Source organism: Harpia harpyja, chromosome 3 (genome assembly GCF_026419915.1).
Source record: "Harpia harpyja isolate bHarHar1 chromosome 3, bHarHar1 primary haplotype, whole genome shotgun sequence".
NCBI lineage: Eukaryota > Metazoa > Chordata > Aves > Accipitriformes > Accipitridae > Harpia > Harpia harpyja.
In genome coordinates, this window is record NC_068942.1 from 19,687,959 (window position 1) to 19,708,135 (window position 20,177).

The following is a 20,177-nucleotide window of genomic DNA, read 5'->3' on the forward strand; positions in this document are numbered from 1 at the left end:
GAGCGCCGTGCGGGGGAGGGGAGCGGCGGCGGCGGCGGGGCACGGCGCCAGCGCGGCACCTGGTGCCCCCCGCGCCCGCGGCGAGGCGCGCCCCGAGGCCGCCCGGAGGCAGAGGGGCCCTCGGAGCCCCGCCGGGAGCGCGGCCGGCATGAGCCAGGTGCCGAGGAAGCTGCCGGAGGAGGAGGAGGGGGACGAGGAGGAGGAAGAGGAGGAGGAGATCGTGGGCTTGGCCGGCTACGCCGACGGGGCCGAGTCCTTCTCGGACGGGGACGCGGAGAGCGGCGGCGATGAGGCGTGTGAGTGCCACCCGCGGCGGCCGCAGCGGCTTCGGCACCGGGGGGGGCGGCGGGGAGCGGCGTCGCGGCCGCCGTGGGGCTGCGGGGGGCGGCGGCGGCTGCTGCTACCGGAGCGCCGGGGCGGGGGAGGCATCGTCCCCGGAGGGGGATGGGGGGCAGCGGCTGGCAACGAGCGCGGGCGAGGTGCGGGGCAGGGCCGGCCCCGTGAGCGCGGAGACGTGGGTCAGGCGGGGCAGGGGCCGAGGCGAGGCAGGAACGGTGGCGGGCGGGACGGGGCCGCCGCTGGGGAGGTGAGGTTTGGCTGCCGGGGGTCGGGCCTGGCTGCTCTGCGGATGTGGGTCAGGGAGGAGGCGAGGCTCCCCGCAGGATTAGGGGCACGGCGAGGGCGAGCGGGGCACGAAGGGAGCCAGGGGTAGCGGTGTGGGGGAGACGAGGCGTCCGGAGGGAGGGCAGGCCTCGCTGGGGACGGGGGCGGGTTGCCTGGCCAGAGGCCAGGCTGAGCGGGGATGCTGCGGAGGTGACCGTGGGAGGGGACGGGACGGGACGGGGACAGGGTGCGAGTGGGGAGCTCTGAGGCGGGAGCGGGGCAAGGGCTGACAGGTAGCAGGAGGGGTTGGGAAAGAGGGAGGAGGCAGAAGGAGCGCAGACAAAGCGGTGGTGGAGGGGGTAATCGCCTTTCAGCATTTTCCACGTCTGGGGTAAGAGTTATTAGTTATTAGTGGCCGCAGCCGGGTGATGTGACTTGAGTGTGCCAGGGAGGCGGGGGGGTTGGGTGTCAGGCTATAAAAGGCAGCGGCAGCACGCAGCTCTGTGTCCAGGGCTGCTCTGCAGCTGTGAATGTCAGTCCCCACAGTGGCAGGCTCTGCTAAATGTCTGCTGTCCGTGTGTCTGTGCATGTGAGGACCCGCGTTACTCGCTGCGTATCCGTGTCAGTCTGGACGGATGGTGATGCAAGGAAGGACAGGCTTACCGGGAAAAGCAGCCTCATTCAGTAAAAAGAGGCAATGCCGGCTCAGAGCCTGTTGCTTTCATTCAGAGCCTGAATTCATTATTCTGAGACGTATTTCACAAAGGAGCTTGGAAAACTCTCAGTATCTCAGGGCGAAAAAAGAATTGCGTTTTCATAAGAGCATAATAAAAGGCCACATGTTTTAAGGGTACTTTGATTATTAGCACGCAGAACCCTTCTACTTAAAGGCCGAGTCCTACAGGCTGCCATGGGAGGTATTGCATTGACTAACGCAATTTTGGGGAGGAGAGAAGGTCAGGGCTTTGAGTGTAAGCCTTCATGGTGAAAGGCTGTGGGAATGGTAGGATGTAAGAGATGTAGCTGAGACTAATTAAAGTCTTATTTGAAACTGCTTAAAAATTGCCTTTATTTCAATGCAAAGAGAATATATTTAGCATATTTCTTTAGTGCTAAACTAACTTAGCATTTTCTGTAGAGAAGTAATCCATATTCTGTCCTCAGAGGAATTTATTTGGGTATTTTTCAATAGGAACTTTGCTAGACTGATAAAAAATTTCAATTGTTTCTTCTTAGTAACACCGGAATATTGTACTTAACAGAAACAAACCTTTACATCCTGAATAGCAGGAGAAGACAGTCCACGAAGGGACCTTTTTTATGCAGAATTAAAACAAAGGGCCATTTTAACAGTCCAGATCCCCTGGCTTCCTGTTACATTCTGAATTCTCTGGAGAAAGAGGTATAGAGCATCTGTAATGGAGGGGGTTGGGTTTGGGTGTGTGTTTTGTGTATTTAACACTGGCCTGCAGGGCGAGCGGCTTTCCTTTTCCCAGCTTTTGTCCTCTCTCTTCCTGGATCTGTACAGCAAGTAGTCCAAAATTCAGTGTCACTGTCTCTACTTTTCCGCAAAGAAAGAATGGAAAGGGTGATGCAAGGAGAACAGCTTCAATGCATGGCTGTTGAAAGTGAAGGGAGAAGCCAGGCTTAAAAGTAAAAACATAATTTGTCCTTGTAGGCATACGGGAGACTTCAAAACTTCATATTGGTCATCTCTCACCCCATAGTGGTTTCTTGTCTCCAGCCTGAATGCTGAAACCACATCTCTTGTCCTCTTCTTAATCTTTTTACTTTATACATGGGGTCATATTCAGTAAAGTACTTAGTTTACATAAAGCCTAGTCATATTTTTGGTATATGCAATTAAAAAGTATTTAGAAGCTAGGAAGCCCTCTGCAGAGTGTCCAATGAAGTAGCTTTAAGACATATCATTGCACAGTGCCGCTCTTGTGGCAGGGTGGAACCAGGTCTTCTGGTTTTGAGTCTTTTCTTTAGCCACAAGAATTTCCTTCCACCAGGCATTTCTGCAATGTTTATGAACCCACAGTAGCTGAACAGCTTTCTTGATTGCATATAAGCTGTTTCTGTTAACTCTTTAGGCTCAGGCAATCTGTTAGCATTAGAGATGTTCATTGTTTGTGTTTTGTAAGGCTATTGTCTCGACAGCACTCCGAAGTGCTGCAGATATCACAGTCACCGTAGTATTGGAAATGCTACGAGATCAGTGGGCTTGAAGGTACATGAGTGGGAAGTTTGGGACTGCTAATTCTCCTTTACACAAAAAAGGTTGAAACTTAAAAATAACGTAATTGCATTAGTGGACAGAAAAATAGTCATTATTAGCTGTATTAGTTTAAAACGAGACTTAGGGGCTTGTTACCGTATGGATGGTAACATGAGCAAAATAATTTATTTTGGCTTGACATCACTTGAGCAGATGAACAGCCATGCTTTATTTGGGCGTTTGAAAACTGGCGAGATCTACAAATACACCTTCCAATGTGGCATCCCCGTCACATATGCCTGTGAAGCGCTGATAGTCACCTGCTTTGACAATTAATTGCAATTGATGTGGAATTCAGGATGGGCTTCGAAAACTATTTTAGTTATCAATTAATATTTCTAATAGCTTGAAGGAGATATTAAAGTATTCATTGTGTACTGTGCATCCTGGTGAGACAGGTCAGGACTACTACGTGCAGTTCTCAACTCCTCAGAGCTGGGCTCTTCTGCATGTTGCAACACAAGCAAATTGCACTCTATAAGCAAAGACACAGTTGCAATTACAGAAATTTTGTACGGAATTGACTGCTTCTCTGTGGGGAAAGTGCTTTTGGGTTTAAGTTTAGTTTGTGAATACTTCAAAGGATATAGTGTCTAACTAGCATGACTTCTGTTCTTTATGGCTGCTTAGAAAAGCTGAAATATGAAGAACTGTTGGTATGCATTAGAAACTGGCATTTTGTAACATTTACTCTTTGCAAAAGTGAATGAAGCAGGAAATGTGTTGCATCTCGCAATAGGGAAAATTATCTTTCTCATTACAGAATAGAGAAGAGTTTAGTGTTTCTCTTAGGCATATTATGATCTCACTCAGTAACCTAGTCTGGGAAGTTGCAGTGATACATCTACTGGCATTTCTGTGGCAAATTAAAGAAGGAGTTGTCATGTACTCTGCAAAGGAATGTGGGCAGGCAGTGCATCGTCCAATTCCTTTACATATAAGGTAATCTCTTAACTCTCTCTCGGAGGAAAGTGCTATAGCAGCCTTGCTATCTAGTCAGGTTTGGATGATACTCATTTACATTTCCCTGTCTTTGAACTGGCAGGATTTCAAAAGCTAAGTAAGTATTACTAGCAGAAGAGCTGGTGTTCATTCTTCTCATCGGTAACTCTGTTTGCACTTGACACTCTATTTTTTTTTTTTTTTAGTATGGCTTTAATATAAAGCAATTTCTTTCTAAAGTATTACAGTCCATAACAATCCAACGGTCTGGAATAATTTAATATAACAACAATGTAAAACCCCAAGTTATTTAAAATATTTTTTTAGATACATGAGAGTTTTTTAGCCTATTTCTTAAAGAAAAGGGAGTTATGTAGGTAGCCTGTCTTCTGGTTGTCTCATCACTGGTCAGAACTTTGGAAACTGCTGTCCACCTTCAACCAAATTTGAACGAAAGATGTCTCAAAGGTGATTAAGTTCCCACAAATTTGCTGAAAACTGGCATTCAGAAGAGAGGAGAGACCCAAATGAAAGTGTCTTCAGAGGGACAGGCAAGCAGATGTGTGTGTTCTTTGTGGCTGCAGCTGGCAAACCAGTGTGTACGCGTGTACAGTCTGGCAAACCAGCATGTGTTGAGCTCCAGACTGGCCACAGCGTGTCATATCTGTTATTTGGAGGATATGTCATAAGACATACAGGGGGAAGTTGGTGTTATTGTGGTGGGTAGAGGAAGGGGACACAGAGTACAAATCTAGCAAATTAGACTTCGTAATTTCTCTTGCGTACAGAGTAAATGGGAGGTTTTTTAATTTTCTGAAACACACAATAAAGCCTCAACTGGAAGACTGTTCTTTATATGCCTTTATAAAGCATTTTATTCAAACCAGTTCTTGTAAAGCTTTGAATAAATTATTTTTCCTTCTGATGGCCACAATGCAAACTGCATGATGTATGGATATATGCACATTAATGAAACTGGGACTATACATTTGGCAGCTGTGGAAAATTTGTACGTTAGAGAAGAGAGTGGGGTGGAGGAAACACTGTTAAATCCTGTACCTTTGGTTTGCTTTATTGACAAGACCGTACCCCCAAACCATAAAATATCGTTACATTGACCTAGAGCAGAGGTTTATTATTCCTTTATAGGTGTGAAGTATTGTAGGCACATGTTTCTTGCAGCCATAGGAGGATACTATCACTGTTCAGATTGACAGGAAGAGTAGAGCAGCATGTTGACTGCAGCTTATTACTTCCTAAATTTGTTGTCTGTGGATCAGCAGAAGTTGGCCGTTGCTGCGTTAGGAGAATGAGATTCTTATGGAGTTACTTGTTGCTGTTCTGCTTGAAGGAGCTTCATCTGCGCACTGCTCCAGCCTGGCAGTGTTTCATGTGTGATAATTGACAAGAGTACAGCAAGTGGTAATACCTGTCAAGGTCTTTCAAATGTATTTAAAATGGGTAGGATACCACCGATAATGAGTTTTCAACCCCTGTCAGTCACTGTGGTGACACGGGCCCACACTGAGTGGCATAACCACGCAGGAGCCGGTAGGTGGTGCCAAGGGGATGTTTTATGCTAACACCGCAAGACCTTCCCTTGAGAAGTCCCAAATTCTCCATAACTGAAGCTCAGGAGGCACAAATGGATGCGAACAAGGTTCTGTGCCCTCCTGGCAGGCATGTCCTGCTCTTGTGTTTCTGAAAGTTGTGAGTGAGGCTTGAGGTATACAGGAGGACAGATGTGATCACCACCCCTGGGTGCAAAACATTTTCCTAGGCAAAGGATTCCTTCAAGCTTTCCGTGTTTTTCAGCCCATGAGGCTACGTAATAAATTGACAGGTTCAAATTGTTGTGGCTGAGGTTTCTTGTTTTGGATTTTCATACCTTTGGAGTAAAGTTGATCACTTAAAGTATGCAGGGCATATGCAGGAAGGATGCGTATGAGCAAATGTGTGCCGGTTTTCTGCAATTCAAAATTTATCCCAGCAGAAAAAGAGAAAGAAATGCAATTATGTTGTGCTCTGAATTGTGTTGAGTAGTCTATACTTCGGTGGGTGGCAGAAGGCCTGCCTGACAGCAAGTGTGCTTAGCCTGTTTTCTGATCAGTATTTTAAATCTGACCACTGTGTTCTGTGAGCCTTACCCTGCAGATTTAGGATTGACAACTCAGTTTTTTGCATTGCTTGTGTTTGACACTGCAGACAGGGTATCACAGAGGTGCTTGAAAGCTTTTTACATCTACGTGCAGTACCATTTTCAGCTCAGCACCGAAGGACATTTCAACATTATAGACCAACTAAATGCAGCAATTTAGACTGTTGTCACTGTTTTGATTAGAGATACTTGAAACTGAAGCTGGTGTGCTTACAGGTGTGGAGAGCTATATATTCATGTCCTTACAGATAGAACAGTATAGTTTACTCCCGTAACTACCTTTATGCTAATATAACTGCATCAGCACTAGAAAATGTTCTGGTTTAGTGGTACCAGTTTCAAACTGGGGTAGGTAGCACAATGAAATCACTGTGTTCCCAGGACTTTGTTTTGCAAATAGACAGTGGATATGCTGTAATCTTATTTATTGGACAACAAACTTTTACAGATCATAACACAAATTATTCACCAGCAGGTGAAATCCTAACCACCTTAGAAAAGGATTCCTCATGAGCTCAGTACTGTGTCGTAAGTCCCAACAGAGAGGAATTATGTGCCTTCTGACTTGTCCTCTTCCTATAGCTCCTGGGATGTGTGACTTTATTTATTTACTCACTTACTTTATAGGAAGGAAGACCTCATATAGCCTTAGGAAGATCACACAGATGTAACTAACACAAACTTACTCCTTCCTTCCAGTAGTGTGATGTAGCTATCAGTTGTCAAGGGTATTTGTTACTGGATGATACTCTTTTAAAGTTGGGTTAGAATGTATGTGGGATAGCGTTAATGATAGTAAAACTAGAAATTTTAGGATATCTGTGTGTGATAACACATTTTTCACATACAAACTGAGCAATCAAGCCTTCTGCAGTCTCTGTCTTAGAGGTGAGAAGCAGATTTTCTGATAGTATAGCCTAAGGGGCAAATAATTCAAGTTAAAATGCCTGTAGCACTGCTCCCTAAGCTTAAAAATTGTTAACATTTGCATAAATCCAAGTAAAAATGTCATGAAAATAAATATAAAATGCATGTTATCTGGCAGTTACTAATTATATTCCCATAGTATATTACTTTTCTTCTTGTGTGATTTTTATTCAGTTTTGGATTTCAATGATCCATTCGGTACTGAAGTTAAGCCAAGAATCCTGCTCATGGGATTGAGAAGAAGTGGGAAGTCTTCCATTCAGAAAGTTGTCTTTCACAAAATGTCGCCGAATGAGACTCTCTTCTTGGAGAGCACAAACAAGATCTGCAGAGAGGATGTTTCCAACAGCTCCTTTGTCAACTTTCAGATATGGGATTTTCCTGGGCAAATTGACTTCTTTGACCCTACGTTTGACTATGAGATGATTTTCAGAGGCACTGGAGCACTGATATTTGTTATTGATTCTCAGGTAAAAAGTGGGCTTTAAGATACCTTTTTCTTTTCTTCCTTCAGCAATAGACAAATGGGTTGGAAAGCATAGATTTTTTTTTTTTCGAAGCAAATAAATGACTTAACTTACATCACAAACACATATTAGAAGAAAGTAATTAAAACTTGAAGAGCTGCTTTACTATTTTTAATCTCTTTGCAGTATGTTCAAAAGTTAACTAACTTGCTTTAACATCTCAAGGTTCTTGCTCAGATTCCTAAGTGCTGACAGCATGAGATTGGTGCACATGCTGGATGTAAGCTCAGGCTTCTACTTATAAGAAATAAAAAAATTAAGCTGTTGTTGAACTGTAGCATTATCTAAAAGTAAGTATCATAAAATTTTATGTATATTTTTAAGAACTTTTCTACAGTTGTAGCTTTTCTTTTTCCTTCATTAGGATGATTATATGGAAGCATTAGCTCGGCTACATCTTACTGTGACCAGAGCCTATAAAGTGAATCCAGATATCAACTTTGAAATCTTTATCCATAAAGTGGATGGTTTATCTGATGATCACAAGATTGAAACGCAAAGAGATATTCACCAGAGGGCAAATGATGACCTTGCAGATGCTGGATTAGAGAAGATTCACCTCAGGTGAGAAAAGCTGCTGTGCAGAGAATCCTAAAGAGGAGAGCAGCTTATTTGACAAGTTACCATTTTCTGTTCTCTTGAAGTAGGAGGCAACAAGCTTTTGATATATGAAGGAAAAGAACAGTCAGAGACATTGCATTTGACCTGATCCAAAGTATCTTATTTCCGATTGCTTTCTTAGAGGGCAAGATGGAGAGGAGATGTACTTGAAAACAGATGACAAATACACCAGAGTCCTACCAGTTCTTGCTGCAGCTGCTGTCTTGAAATAAGTTGCTTGGACAGTGGCAGCAACCAGTAGAGCTCCAGCCAGTAGAGTGTATATGCCACCTGCATGACTTTTGCCTTCTTTCAAACCTCTCTGTCTCACAGTCCCCTCCCAATCACTAGTCCTCACTGCTGCAGCCTGCTTGGAGCCACTTGGGAAGACAGGTGCTGTATCTTTGCCTTATGTCTGCTGAGAAAGCAGATTCTTGTAGCAGATAATGAAAAATAGTGGACTTCTGCAGACTGGGAACTAGAGGACATCAAGTTGTCATGGCTTTCTTAGCACTTAAAGCCAAGTACAAATACATTAAAAAGAGAGACCTGCTCTGTGAACATGTCAGCTCTTTAGAGCTCTTAACTACTTGACTGCATCATTGCATTGGTAAATGGGTCCACAGCTTTCAAAGAGTAGATTGCAACAGACATACTCAGTAATATTCCTCTCCTGCAATTTGAAAAATATTTTCCTAAGAATACCAAGGTGGGAGTTGCATCATGAAGTTCTACGTCAAGGTCTAGTTTGCAGTGTCTAGGCTTTTTTTGTATAGAGACGAAGTCCTATGCTTCAATCATAACATGACTTTTGATCACAAGGGGTAATTGCATAAATGTAGGCACTTGCTGTTTGACAATATTTCATTTCACTCATATTATGAAAGGTACATCATGTTCACAGCATGTGGCTAAAAGGAAAATGTGGTGACGTTTTTTTCCAGCTTTTATCTGACAAGCATATATGATCATTCTATATTTGAAGCGTTTAGCAAAGTGGTACAGAAACTGATTCCACAGCTCCCAACACTGGAAAACCTGCTTAACATCTTTATTTCAGTAAGTACTTGTTATATACTTTGTCTGTAGATCCAGTTACGTCCAACATGCATGTTCAGATACTCTGTTCGCTGCCTTCTGAGAGATTATGAGTAATATGAACTCTCAGAGAAATTAACAGAATGTAGTTGAAATGCACCCACATGCAGCTTGGCCTCACCTCCCTGTCTATTAAACAGTGTTGCTGAGCTGCTGAGATACAGTATTTCCTGAATCACAGAAAGTGGGGTAGCAGTCATCACTTTTCTGCTCATACGTTAATCTGAATGTTGCAAAGGTCTGTGCTGCATGCATTTGTTTAAGTAGTACTTAAAATTTGTGTAAATAAATTCTTAAACGAACACCATCTAGTCTGACCTCCTATGTAGAGCTGTCTATAGTGCTTCCTAGAATTAATTCTACTTTGTATCGAAGTTTACCCCGCTTAAGAAAATCTCCTCTTGTCTTGAAATTTTTAGAGGTAGAGTGCATCACAACTTTCACCACTTCCATAGTTACTCTGAAGGCCAGTTAGGGAGCTTTGTAGATCTAGTGGCTTGTTATCACTGTGGAGGTAATTGCTTGCTCCACTCTTCCTGTATGTGTGATCCCTTCCTCTCCTTTGTACTGGTTCTGATACTCACCTGTTCCCTCGTGGAGTCACTATGACAGACACTAATGCACTGTTGAATTTAGTTAATAGCAGGTCATGGAGGAGTCCAACATGCTCTCGTTTTGGCACAAGATAAGAGGTGGGAACATGTGGCCATGAGCAAAGGGGAACAAAGTGAGTAGGTTGTGAAAAGGGAGAACTCCTTGTTTTGATGGTGGTGAAGTCAGGCTGTAGCAGCTCCTGACGCTGCACCCTTTCTCACAGTATTCTAATTTTGCACCTTGCATCTAGCATTAATTTGTCAAGCTTCGATTTCCAAGCAAGGTATTTTGTTGTGTCTTTTTTGTGGTTTTGAAGTAATGAAGTTATTTAATATCATACAACAGCCTACTAGATAAAATTAGACTTCACAGTTTCTCCGTGTAGGGCGTGAAAATGGAGAGAGAGAAAAGTTGGATGTGTTGCTGAAAGGAAGAGCTAGGATTAGAGGAAGGTCTTTCCAAAACTTACTGTCTTACTATTAGGCAACAAATGATGCTATTTCATAATGAATGGTTTGTTACCAAGATCTGTTTCTGCCAAAATGGCTGGACCATATACCAGTTATCACCCAGTCTTGAACTACACTTAGGACAGAAAGGTAATGAAGGAGTGATGACAACAGTTCTGGAGCAATGGGTTACTGAATATGCTACACAAGTCTTAAAGAGAACACTGTCTGAACGATAGTCCTCCTTGTGCCAGAGTCACCTCAGTCACTCATAATTGTGGGTCAGATCTCTGTATGGGGTCTCCTCGCTGTTTGGAGTTGGTGAAGAATTTCTGCCAAACCACCAGATGAATCAAGCACGAGCTGCTTCCTGAATGACTGATGACAGTTGCTTGTGTGTCTGAAACACCCAGAAGGCAGCTCCAATAATATCTAGAATATCAGATGTAATTTGTAAGGAAGAACAAGTCTTTCAAATGAATGGGAAGTCCAAAAAAGTGAGCGAGGTATGCTATTTCCTCTATTCAGTAGGAGAAACAGTCTCAGACTGCTTCTTAGCTCCAAATAGAGCAAAATCCAGTTTGTTAATGACCTAGGGCAGGGGGTAGCTGCTGTAGCTGTGTCCTCAGCATGCTTGCTGTCTGTTTTTATGAGTATCTTCTATCTGTAGACAGGAGACTTGGAATGACTCTATTTGCAACCGCAGAAAGACTAAACATCATTCCACAGCATGGAATTAGTTAGCAGGTGCCTCTTTTACTTTAGCAACTTAGTGACAGCAAATCTTGACATGGATTTTGGTCATGCCTTACCCCAGGAAGCCAGTGTGTTGGATATCAAAGTGTGGGTGTATTGGTGTTCTAGTTTGGATTTTGCAGCAATATTCATGAGGATGTGTTTTCATTTATGCCATTAAGACTTCTAACACAAAAAGCTGATGATTACAAAAATAAATCTGTGATCACTCTTAAGTTCACAGCAGGTGTTTGACTAACTTTATAGTGCCACAGTGTGTTAGCTTGTACGTTTGAGGAACCATCAGTGTGATAATACTGCTTCTACATTCTTTAATGTAACTGCTTGTAAACTATAAAATAACAGTTGGTTTGGCATTCAAAACCCACATAAATCTTACTTGACTAACACTCTTATCAGCTTCATATAGAAGGATGTCTGGTTTTTAATTACTGTGGCCTTACCAAGCAATCAAGTTGTGTGACATGGGAATGTGGATTTTCATTTTACGGTTGTTGGGGAGGGGGTTTGAGGGATGTTAAAAAGTATGTGTAAAAACAAAAAACGAGTTATCATGATAAAAATAAAATGAAGTATAGTTTTGTTTATTTAATGATTTAAATTTCATAATCTGTAAATTCAAACGTGTTATTTAAAATGAAAATTCATCCACAAAATCTGCTGTTTGCAGCAAGACCTGTTTAAATAACTGTCTGAAATTCATCTCTAACTGTAACTGACTGGTGATATCCTGTAATTTCTTTTAAAAATTACTTTTTAGGGCCAAATTCTGGCTTACTTTTCATACTTTCAAGAAGGAAAAAGATAGGCCCTGTTACCTAACCTAGGAATTGGAGTAACACTACCAGTTTTACTGAACTCATTCCATTTAAAGAATAGAAACTGCCTTCTACTTTATCACACTCAGTATAGTTGAGAAACATGGTTTAAATTTCAACTATGTCATGGTTTTTACCTATCCAAAAGAAAATCTCATATATTCATGGCAGAAGACTTTTCACAATGACTCTCTTGGTTCAGATTAGCTATGGAATACTCGTAGATCAATTCAGAGCACTTGATAGAGCTTCTAGCGCATGTTGCATCTTCTTTCCAGGCTGTAGGGTTGCATCACAGATAACTAGTGCTTATTCTGACCCTGCTCTTATTAACATCAATGGCAGCATTTCATTCAGTTGCATAAAGCAGCTGTTGGCCTTTGTTTCTCTAATAAGGAACCCTCCTACTCCAATAACAGAAACAGTTGTTTTCTTATTGTCATTTTCCCTGACTGAGCATTAATGATGTAATGTCTGTTTCAAGAGTATTTTTTATCCACTGGTTCCTGATTTTTTATGACTTGTAATTATTGTTTGCACTGTTGGTTTTTTGTTTTTCCCTTGAGCAATTTCCTCACAAACATTCTGGCAAATCCTTTGCTTTTTCAGTTGAAGTTGTACTAAAAACCCTGGCAAATAAAATCTTTGAAGTCATGTGGGTACAATTTAGTGGTTACTACTCCTGGCAGTCCATCCTACCCTTTCGCAGAAGTTTCTGTCACCATACAAAGTTCAACAGAAGCAAATATGTGCCAGTTTCTCAGCAGGTCCTACCATGATGTATTAGTTTCAACTGAAAACGAGCATGGTTTAAGCTAAAACACCAAGCTCTGCCCTTACCAGCAGGCCTAACTGCTGGCATGGCAAACATCTCGAGATGAAAACCTTTTTAACTGTCACTGCAAGTACAGGCAGGCTGCAACAGCTGGAGTTCTGAGATGGAAAAATCACTTCTCATTGTTAAATGTTATTATATTGCCACTGGCATCTTAATAATTTAAAGTACATCTTATCTGTACAGCTGAAATTGTCACTATATCTCTCTTTATATAATACAAAATTTTATAATTGACTCCTCATGAATGTCACTACAGGGCTCGAGTTCCAACTTCTTTTGTCTGAAATGACTTGTGTTTTCAAATATATATTTTTGGCAATGAATTACAGCTGCATACTTATATGATATTTACAGGTAAATCCTGTGATTAATCTTATTTGACAGCATCTGTTGAAGTATGTAAGGTGCTGTCAGAATTATTACTTAAAAATTAAAATTACAGAACTATCATGTGTGGCCAGAATAACCAAAATAAATATGCATATGTTTTTGTTCTTAGTGCTCAAAGAACGTAGACTTATAGAGCCATGTAGGCTGAAAGGGACCTGCTCAGAGTCCGGCCAGTTAGAGCAAGTTGCTCATGGGCGGGTCCAGTCCAGCTTTGTGTGTCTCCAAGGTTGGAAACTCTATAGTATTAGGTCAGCATGCTCCCAGTGCTTCACCACTCTCATGCTAAATTTTGGGTTTTCTTCTATCAAGTCAGAATTCCAGGTTGTGCCTTTTGCCTCTTTTCCTTCAACACTGTAGCTCTGAGAAGAGTTTGGCTCTGTCTTCTGTGCACCTTTACATTAGGTATTTGTAGATAGCAATAAGCCTTCTCTTCTTCAGGCTAAATAAAGCCTGTTCTCTGAGACTCTCCTTGTACATCATGTGCTTCAGCCCATGTACGTAAGGTATCCACCGTGTATACTTTGTTTTGAATATTTTTTTTTTTATTAATGACTTACTGAAACGTGCCACTCACGGAGTCTTTTCCATAATGAAATGCAAGAAATTCACTGCTATACTCTTTTATTATTGATAGATGTTTCCAGCCTTAGCTGTGTGTGCGATGGTGGAAGAATTAAGCCTCTTTAAGAAGCAAATGCCCAAAATATTGCTGGCCAGTGTTCAGTAGCATACCTAGTGTTGAAATTTGTCTACCTATTTCAGGAAATTTGGAAAGTGGGAGGGTCCCTTTAGTCTCTTAACTATGTGTTAAATAGTTGACTTAGAAAAGAAAGAAGAAGAAAAAAGGAAAAGTTCTGCAACTATTCAGCTAAAGGAAGCTGAAGCTATGAAAACTTGTTAGGGGTTTTCAGTGTGTTTTTTGGTAGTTACAAAACTGCTGTGGCAGCAGTCCCAAACCGTATTAAAAAGGTAAGCCCGTATATGGAGAAAATTCGGTTTGATGGGAGAAAGTTGCTTCTCTTCCTGTGTAGGTGGATTCTGAAGCATATTTTATAGCTTGAGCTTTAGCAATACTGGGAAATTGCTGTTTGTGTTCATGCTGGGACAGCTGCCCAGGTGCAATCCCTTGATATCAGCAAGCAAGGCTACTGTTTTCAGCTAAGCAGTACACATTTTTTCCTCTTTTTTTCCAGGAAGCAGAGGCTTATGGCAGTCTACCTTATCTACATGAAGAGTATGAGCTAGCATTCCTGGCTAGCCTCTGAGAGCTGTGAATACAATACATCTCCAGTATGGAGAGAATCTTAATCAGCTTTGCAGGATGACAGGAACATAGCTGTCATCATATTAGCAAGCCTTAGCATTATAAACATGGCTTTAACCACCAGTGCTACATGAAAACTGAATGAGCACCATCAAAATACTGGTCTTTCTCTTGTGATCCTAAATTATGTTCTAAGGAACCTAACAGTAAAACAGCTACAGACCTCAATGAGACAATTTCTCAGTTTCCTTGAGAAATTATTTCCTGAACACTACTGCCTTCTTTGTCCATCAACTTTTTTTTTCCTTGTTTTCACCTTCTTACCTGTGCAGCTAGAATAACTTTAAATTACAGCCCTCTTTTTATGTCCATTGTTACAGTCAAAAACCCAAAAGCTTGATCTTGGAAGATTTTTTTCCCCGCAGTTTCCACTGAAAATAAATGTAATCTTTCCAGATGTTTTCCAGAGAGGGGAAGTTTGGGAGTGTAACTTGGCGTTATGTCTGCTCAGAGGCAGAGAAACTGTTGGAAGGTCTGTGAGCATCAGTTTGCTACAAATATGGCAGTGCTGTATGTACTGTTCTTTCCCAACAAGCTTGATTGCAGTTTAACTTCCACTTCTTCAGCCTAGCTTTTTGTATAACAGGCGAGTAGGGGAACAAAAAAGCTTGGTATCAATTTGAAGACCTGGCTTCCGTTTTATCTATCTTTCTTCTTTTCTTAAATAGAATTCTGGGATTGAAAAAGCATTTTTATTTGATGTAGTCAGTAAGATCTATATTGCAACGGACAGTACTCCAGTGGATATGCAAACTTACGAGCTCTGCTGTGATATGATAGATGTTGTGATTGACATTTCTTGTATATATGGGTAAGTAAATTGTTAATGTTCTTCGTAAAACTGTGTACCTAGAATCTGAACGGCCTCAAAATTAGAATGATGTGGGTATAAACAATAATGAGAATGTGTAATTTGCCAGACTAATTTGTCGGGACAGGGAAGAAGGAGGAAACGGCAAGCCTCTGAGGTACAGATCCACTGCCAGCAACAAGCACAGTTCCCTGCCCAGCCTCTTTTGTTAACAACTTCCTCTTTCTATGCTAATAATTTTATTTGGAGGAAGGAGTGGGAAGTAACCAACCTAATATAAAAGGAAACATTATCTTTTTGTTCCCCAGGGATGAATTCAACAGAAGGATGCCTCCCATTTAAAAAAAAAAAAGTGGGGCCATATTTAGTTTTGTTTAATTGCTGGTGGCCTCTACTGGCCTCAGAGAGCTGCTTCACTCTTGCTTCAGTTCTCTGTCCTCTTTTCCCTTCATGACCTTTGTGGGGGTTTTTTCAGTTTCCCCTGTTACACATTACCAACTGGAGATCTCCTGGGTTAGCATGTATGTCTCCTTGCAAGTTACGTTTCAAATGGCTTGGCCCTCGGCCAAATGTAATGCCAGCTATTCCTGGGAAAGGTAGGGGCACATTAAGAATTAGTGCATTAAGATGCATAGACTTGGAGGCTAAACAGCAGCATGCTTAGAGTGTGGTGTTCTTCGGTAGCTTTGCATTCTTAGCCATTGGTAGACTTCTTGCACTCTTGGAGAAGGTGAAAGGGAGAATCCTGGTGCAGATGTGCAATAAGCATTAGAATTTCAAAAGACCAACAAATTGTTGAATACCTTTCTAAAATTTCTTATGATTGTATGTTCTACTGTGTGTTTCAGATTTTGCAGTTGGTCACTTCAGTAACTGTACAAGAAGTTGTGTTTTACAGAGATATACAATAAAGGATGCTGACTCTGGCATTTTTTTGTACAGAGAAAGATGCTGCTGTGTAGTTCAAAAGACTATGTGTTTAATTATTCTCTGTACAACACCATTTGTGGGGTGCTCTTTTCACAAAATGTCACTCTGGCACTGTCTTTGTGTAACCATTTAGCATTTATCACCAGAAATCTGCTTGCCATGCTTTAGCTATAGACTAAAGAAATTATATTACAATTCATTTCTTGTCCTCTGTTCCTGGATCATCTGTGGAACTTGCTACCTTAATATATTATTGATACTAATTTTTCTGGGAGGTTGGTGATAACTACCCATTTAACAAGATCTGTGTGTGCATTCAGGAATAACGGTAAAATTACAAGGTATAAAACTAATAGTGATCATCATGACACATCATCTGTGAAAGAGAAATCTCTTTTCATGTTACGATGTTGCAAATGGCAACATCTTATGAGGAAAGTCTCAAGATGGCTTAAACTATCAGTCGGCTGCCACCGCTCAAGCAAGGTTACTGGATTTGGAATTGTCAGTACAGACTTACTGTTTCATGTGTTTTAGATAAAGTCATAATATAGTGCATTGATTAAAAGAAAACACAACCTTGTAGTAAATGGTTGGTAACTAACAGGAAAAAATAAGGCTCCAGTTCAGGTACTTGGCAATCAAACAATTTCTAGCACCAGATCTAAGATTTGGTGTGTGATTTGATAAATTATTTAATCTCTATGTCGTCTTAGTTTACGTAGTGTGGAGTTTGAATAAAGTCTCTCTGAAAGGTTAAAATGAAATTTCATAAAGTTTGAGATTATCTGGTGAAAGAACCAATGTGGGAGTACTTTTGTTAGCTCATCTGGTGGCTTATCTTTTCTTGTTTGTTTGTTTGTTTGAATATTGCCCTTTAGGCTTAAAGATGATGGCACTGGAACTCCTTATGACAAAGAATCAATGGCAATCATAAAACTGAACAATACAACTGTCCTTTATTTGAAAGAGGTGACAAAATTCCTTGCTCTTGTTTGTTTTGTCAGAGAAGAAAGCTTTGAGAGAAAAGGTATTTTTCTCTTTTCTAGTATCGCATTACTTTTCCCTTATATTAGCGAGTTAATGAGTGACTGTGGTTGTCATTAGCTGATAACAGTCTCTAGCTGTATCACAAATACTAAAGGTAAGTACAGCTTGATAGAGCTTACAAAACTTGTTTAAAGCATGAAGTATTTGTGGTGGCATTAAGATAAGATGAAATCGTAAATCTATTTGACAACTTTCTGATATGAAAGCATATGAAACTTTATATCCAGTGCAGTAAAGCTTCCATCTGCAACAGTAGAATGTGTCAGTTTATCTTGGCTAACATTGATTTGTACCTGTTGGCGCCAGCATACGCATTTGGAACAGCTTGTGTGCCATAACCAAGGGAAAATTACTGAAACTGGCTGATAGAAATAAATATGTTCTTGCTTTCATCTCTGAAAGGAGGCTTTTGAAAAGCTGCATATTTGGGACCTACGTGGCTTTCGTATTTTGTACTTAAAGTGCATAAAATTTCTTGGTTATCTCTCTGACCCTGGTCAAGGTCAATACTGAAAGCTTAGCTCATGATAGCTCTGCTCGCTGGCATGATGTTCACTGTGTTACTGGTCTTAGTGAAATGCCCTGAGACTAGAACTGAGCAGTGAAAGAATGAGCCATCATCTGAGCTTGTGTCCCCATCTTGTGATATTTAATTCACCAGTCAGTATTGGTGTGTTTTTGAATGCAGTACTCGTACTGTGTCTGCTGGGCTGTTTGACAGGCTATTTAGCTTTTATTTTATAGAACTTCAGCTGGTTGAATTTCTCACAACTGTGTCAGGTTGTTGTGTCTACATAGTTTGGGACACTTCGTGCTGTAGCCTGTACTCTTTAACAGTACAGCTCTGGTATTATAATGCAGATTAGCTTTTGGTGCCTGGTGACTTCCACATAATATTTTGTCTGAACTCTAGGGAGAAGGAAAGTAATTCCTGGAAAAAAATCAAAGTGTAACACAGTAGATTTAAACCACTTAAAATACGTATCATCTCCTGTTAGGGAAATTGAAGTGGAAAACACTGCGGTATTTGAGTTAAGGCAGCTTACATCATTAACCTTCAGTGAGGTCATAAGCTCAGTACCAAAATTCTAAAATTGTATTGCAGTATTACACAGCTGTAGCACCCAGTAAGTCTTCTAATTGACTACCAATATGGCTTTACAGCTTTTCTGTGGGATCACATTCAGCCCACTCACATGGTAATGTTATCTGCCTATTATGTATGTACGTAATCTAACAGCATGTCTATTGCGTTATTTTTCAATTACAATGTAAGATGAAATACAGCTGGCTGTTGTTTGGTAATATTTCTATCAAGTATCCATTTCAAAGCTTATGTATTGTCAAAAAATAAAAATTCTTTGATTACTAGATGCTACTTATTTTTATCACAGTTATTCTGTAAAGCGAATTTACAGAATGACACCATATTTTATGAAAGATTTTAATTTTTCTTGTAGTATACTGAGCACTTCTTCAAAGCTCTTTATTAAGTTAAAGCTTTGTTATCTGCCAATGAACTGGTATTTGTTTTCTCTTAAGACTAAGAAGTATATTTAATATTGGACATAATATGAAGCTGTAATGCTCACTGATTTATTTGTCTTTATCAAACGTGCTTTTGCTTAGCACAGAAGAAAATGCCTGGAAAATTCACTGATTATGACCTCCAGAGAGACAGTGTGGTATTTCACTAAATGTAGAATATAAGCAATTTTTTCATTACCTAATTTGTATAAATGTCTTTATTAATATGGAACACATTTCTGTCTCTGCAGGATTAATAGACTACAATTTCCATTGTTTTCGAAAAGCCATACAAGAAGTATTTGAAGTAAGAATGAAAGTAGTAAGATCTCGAAAACATCAAAGCCACATGCAAAAAAATAAAAGACCCACTCCCAATGGGACAGCAAGAATGCCACTGTAACTGAGGTTTTCTGGCAATGTGGCAAGCAAAGTTTTTGTGAAGTTGGTGTGACTTCTGCATCTCATTGCACTGAGTGAAGAGGAAAACAAATGGGACTGATGTACTATATGAATTTTCCCTGAACATTCAGAAAGCACTGTTTAAATATTTTTATCCAATCAGTTTTTTTCATATAGTGAGCACTTTGAGCAAAATGTTGTATATATAAGCATTGAGGTGAACGCTTGTAAGAATTTTCTTAATATATGCTGTAAACTTTTTTCATGCCATATTAAGAAAAAACAGCTGTGACAGAGATACTGGGTACATAATTTGCACTTTTTCATGTTTTCCTTGTGGAGTTGGACTTTGATAAACTTAGTTTTTATGGTGATTTTGATGCATGGTGTCAGGTAAAATGTATGCTGTAGTTTATTTACCTGCTACAATCAAATTGGTTAGTAAACAATTAAGAAAACTTGGTACAATGCCTTTTAAAATTTGTGACAGCTAATACCTAACATTCATACAGATCTAATTTCATATATTTTTCAATTTGTAAACTGAAGAATAATTTTGAAGTATTACAGCAATAAGCACCTTACCAGGGATCATAACTGGTAGGTAAATATTAGCTTTTATAAAACAGGCTTTTGGCCAAATTTCATCCGGAATTCTCTATAACACTGGTCATGCCCTCTGTTGGGTCTGTTTTTATTATTTACCTCAGCATATACTACTAAAATACCTTTCTATAAAGATAATTGTTTTGTAAAATGGCTCTATGTTGCACTGGTATTTTTGTAAGGCTTCAGAGGAGGGTGTTGTATCTGAAAGGTTGAATTTACATTGCTGAGTTTGTTTTGAGAGCCTGCACATCTACAGTTGGTGCACTGAAGAATCTATATGTATTTCCACCCTGATGTTCTGATGTACTGATAGAAAGTCCTAAAGATGTGAGCACTGGGTTCTGATACCCTCTAATAGGGACACATCTGTGACTGAAATCAAGAAGAGACCATTAAAATGAGGACTGGACAATCTACCTGCTGTAGTAATCGGCGTACATCACTACTTTTTATTTTAATATTGAACATGGGCAGACTTACTACAGGATCGGCCAGCAGAGCACTCTCAAACCTAAAAAGAAGTAAAACTTACTTTCCGAG

General features: G+C 40.5%; 1 protein-coding gene across 1 annotated transcript; it reads left to right on the top strand.

The window, feature by feature from the left end:
- RRAGD (Ras related GTP binding D) lies at positions 1 to 20,176 on the top strand. The gene is made up of 7 exons (XM_052781533.1): positions 1 to 296; positions 7,089 to 7,384; positions 7,806 to 8,005; positions 8,986 to 9,100; positions 14,977 to 15,119; positions 16,931 to 17,079; positions 18,878 to 20,176. Exons 1-7 carry the CDS (start codon positions 149 to 151, stop codon positions 19,027 to 19,029), a joined length of 1,203 nt encoding a protein of 400 aa, XP_052637493.1. The 5' UTR covers positions 1 to 148; the 3' UTR covers positions 19,030 to 20,176.
- Position 20,177: the final 1 nt, after the last annotated feature.

What these genes read in the sequence shown, in the direction of transcription:
- RRAGD (XM_052781533.1), top strand. Translation starts at nt 149, where the DNA reads ATGAGCCAGGTGCCGAGGAAGCTGCCGGAGGAGGAGGAGGGGGACGAG. An exon ending in TATTTGTTATTGATTCTCAG is followed by an intron (nt 7,385 to 7,805) that starts GTAAAAAGTGGG and finishes TTCCTTCATTAG; the next exon opens with GATGATTATATGGAAGCATT. An exon ending in TGCTTAACATCTTTATTTCA is followed by an intron (nt 9,101 to 14,976) that starts GTAAGTACTTGT and finishes TTTCTTAAATAG; the next exon opens with AATTCTGGGATTGAAAAAGC.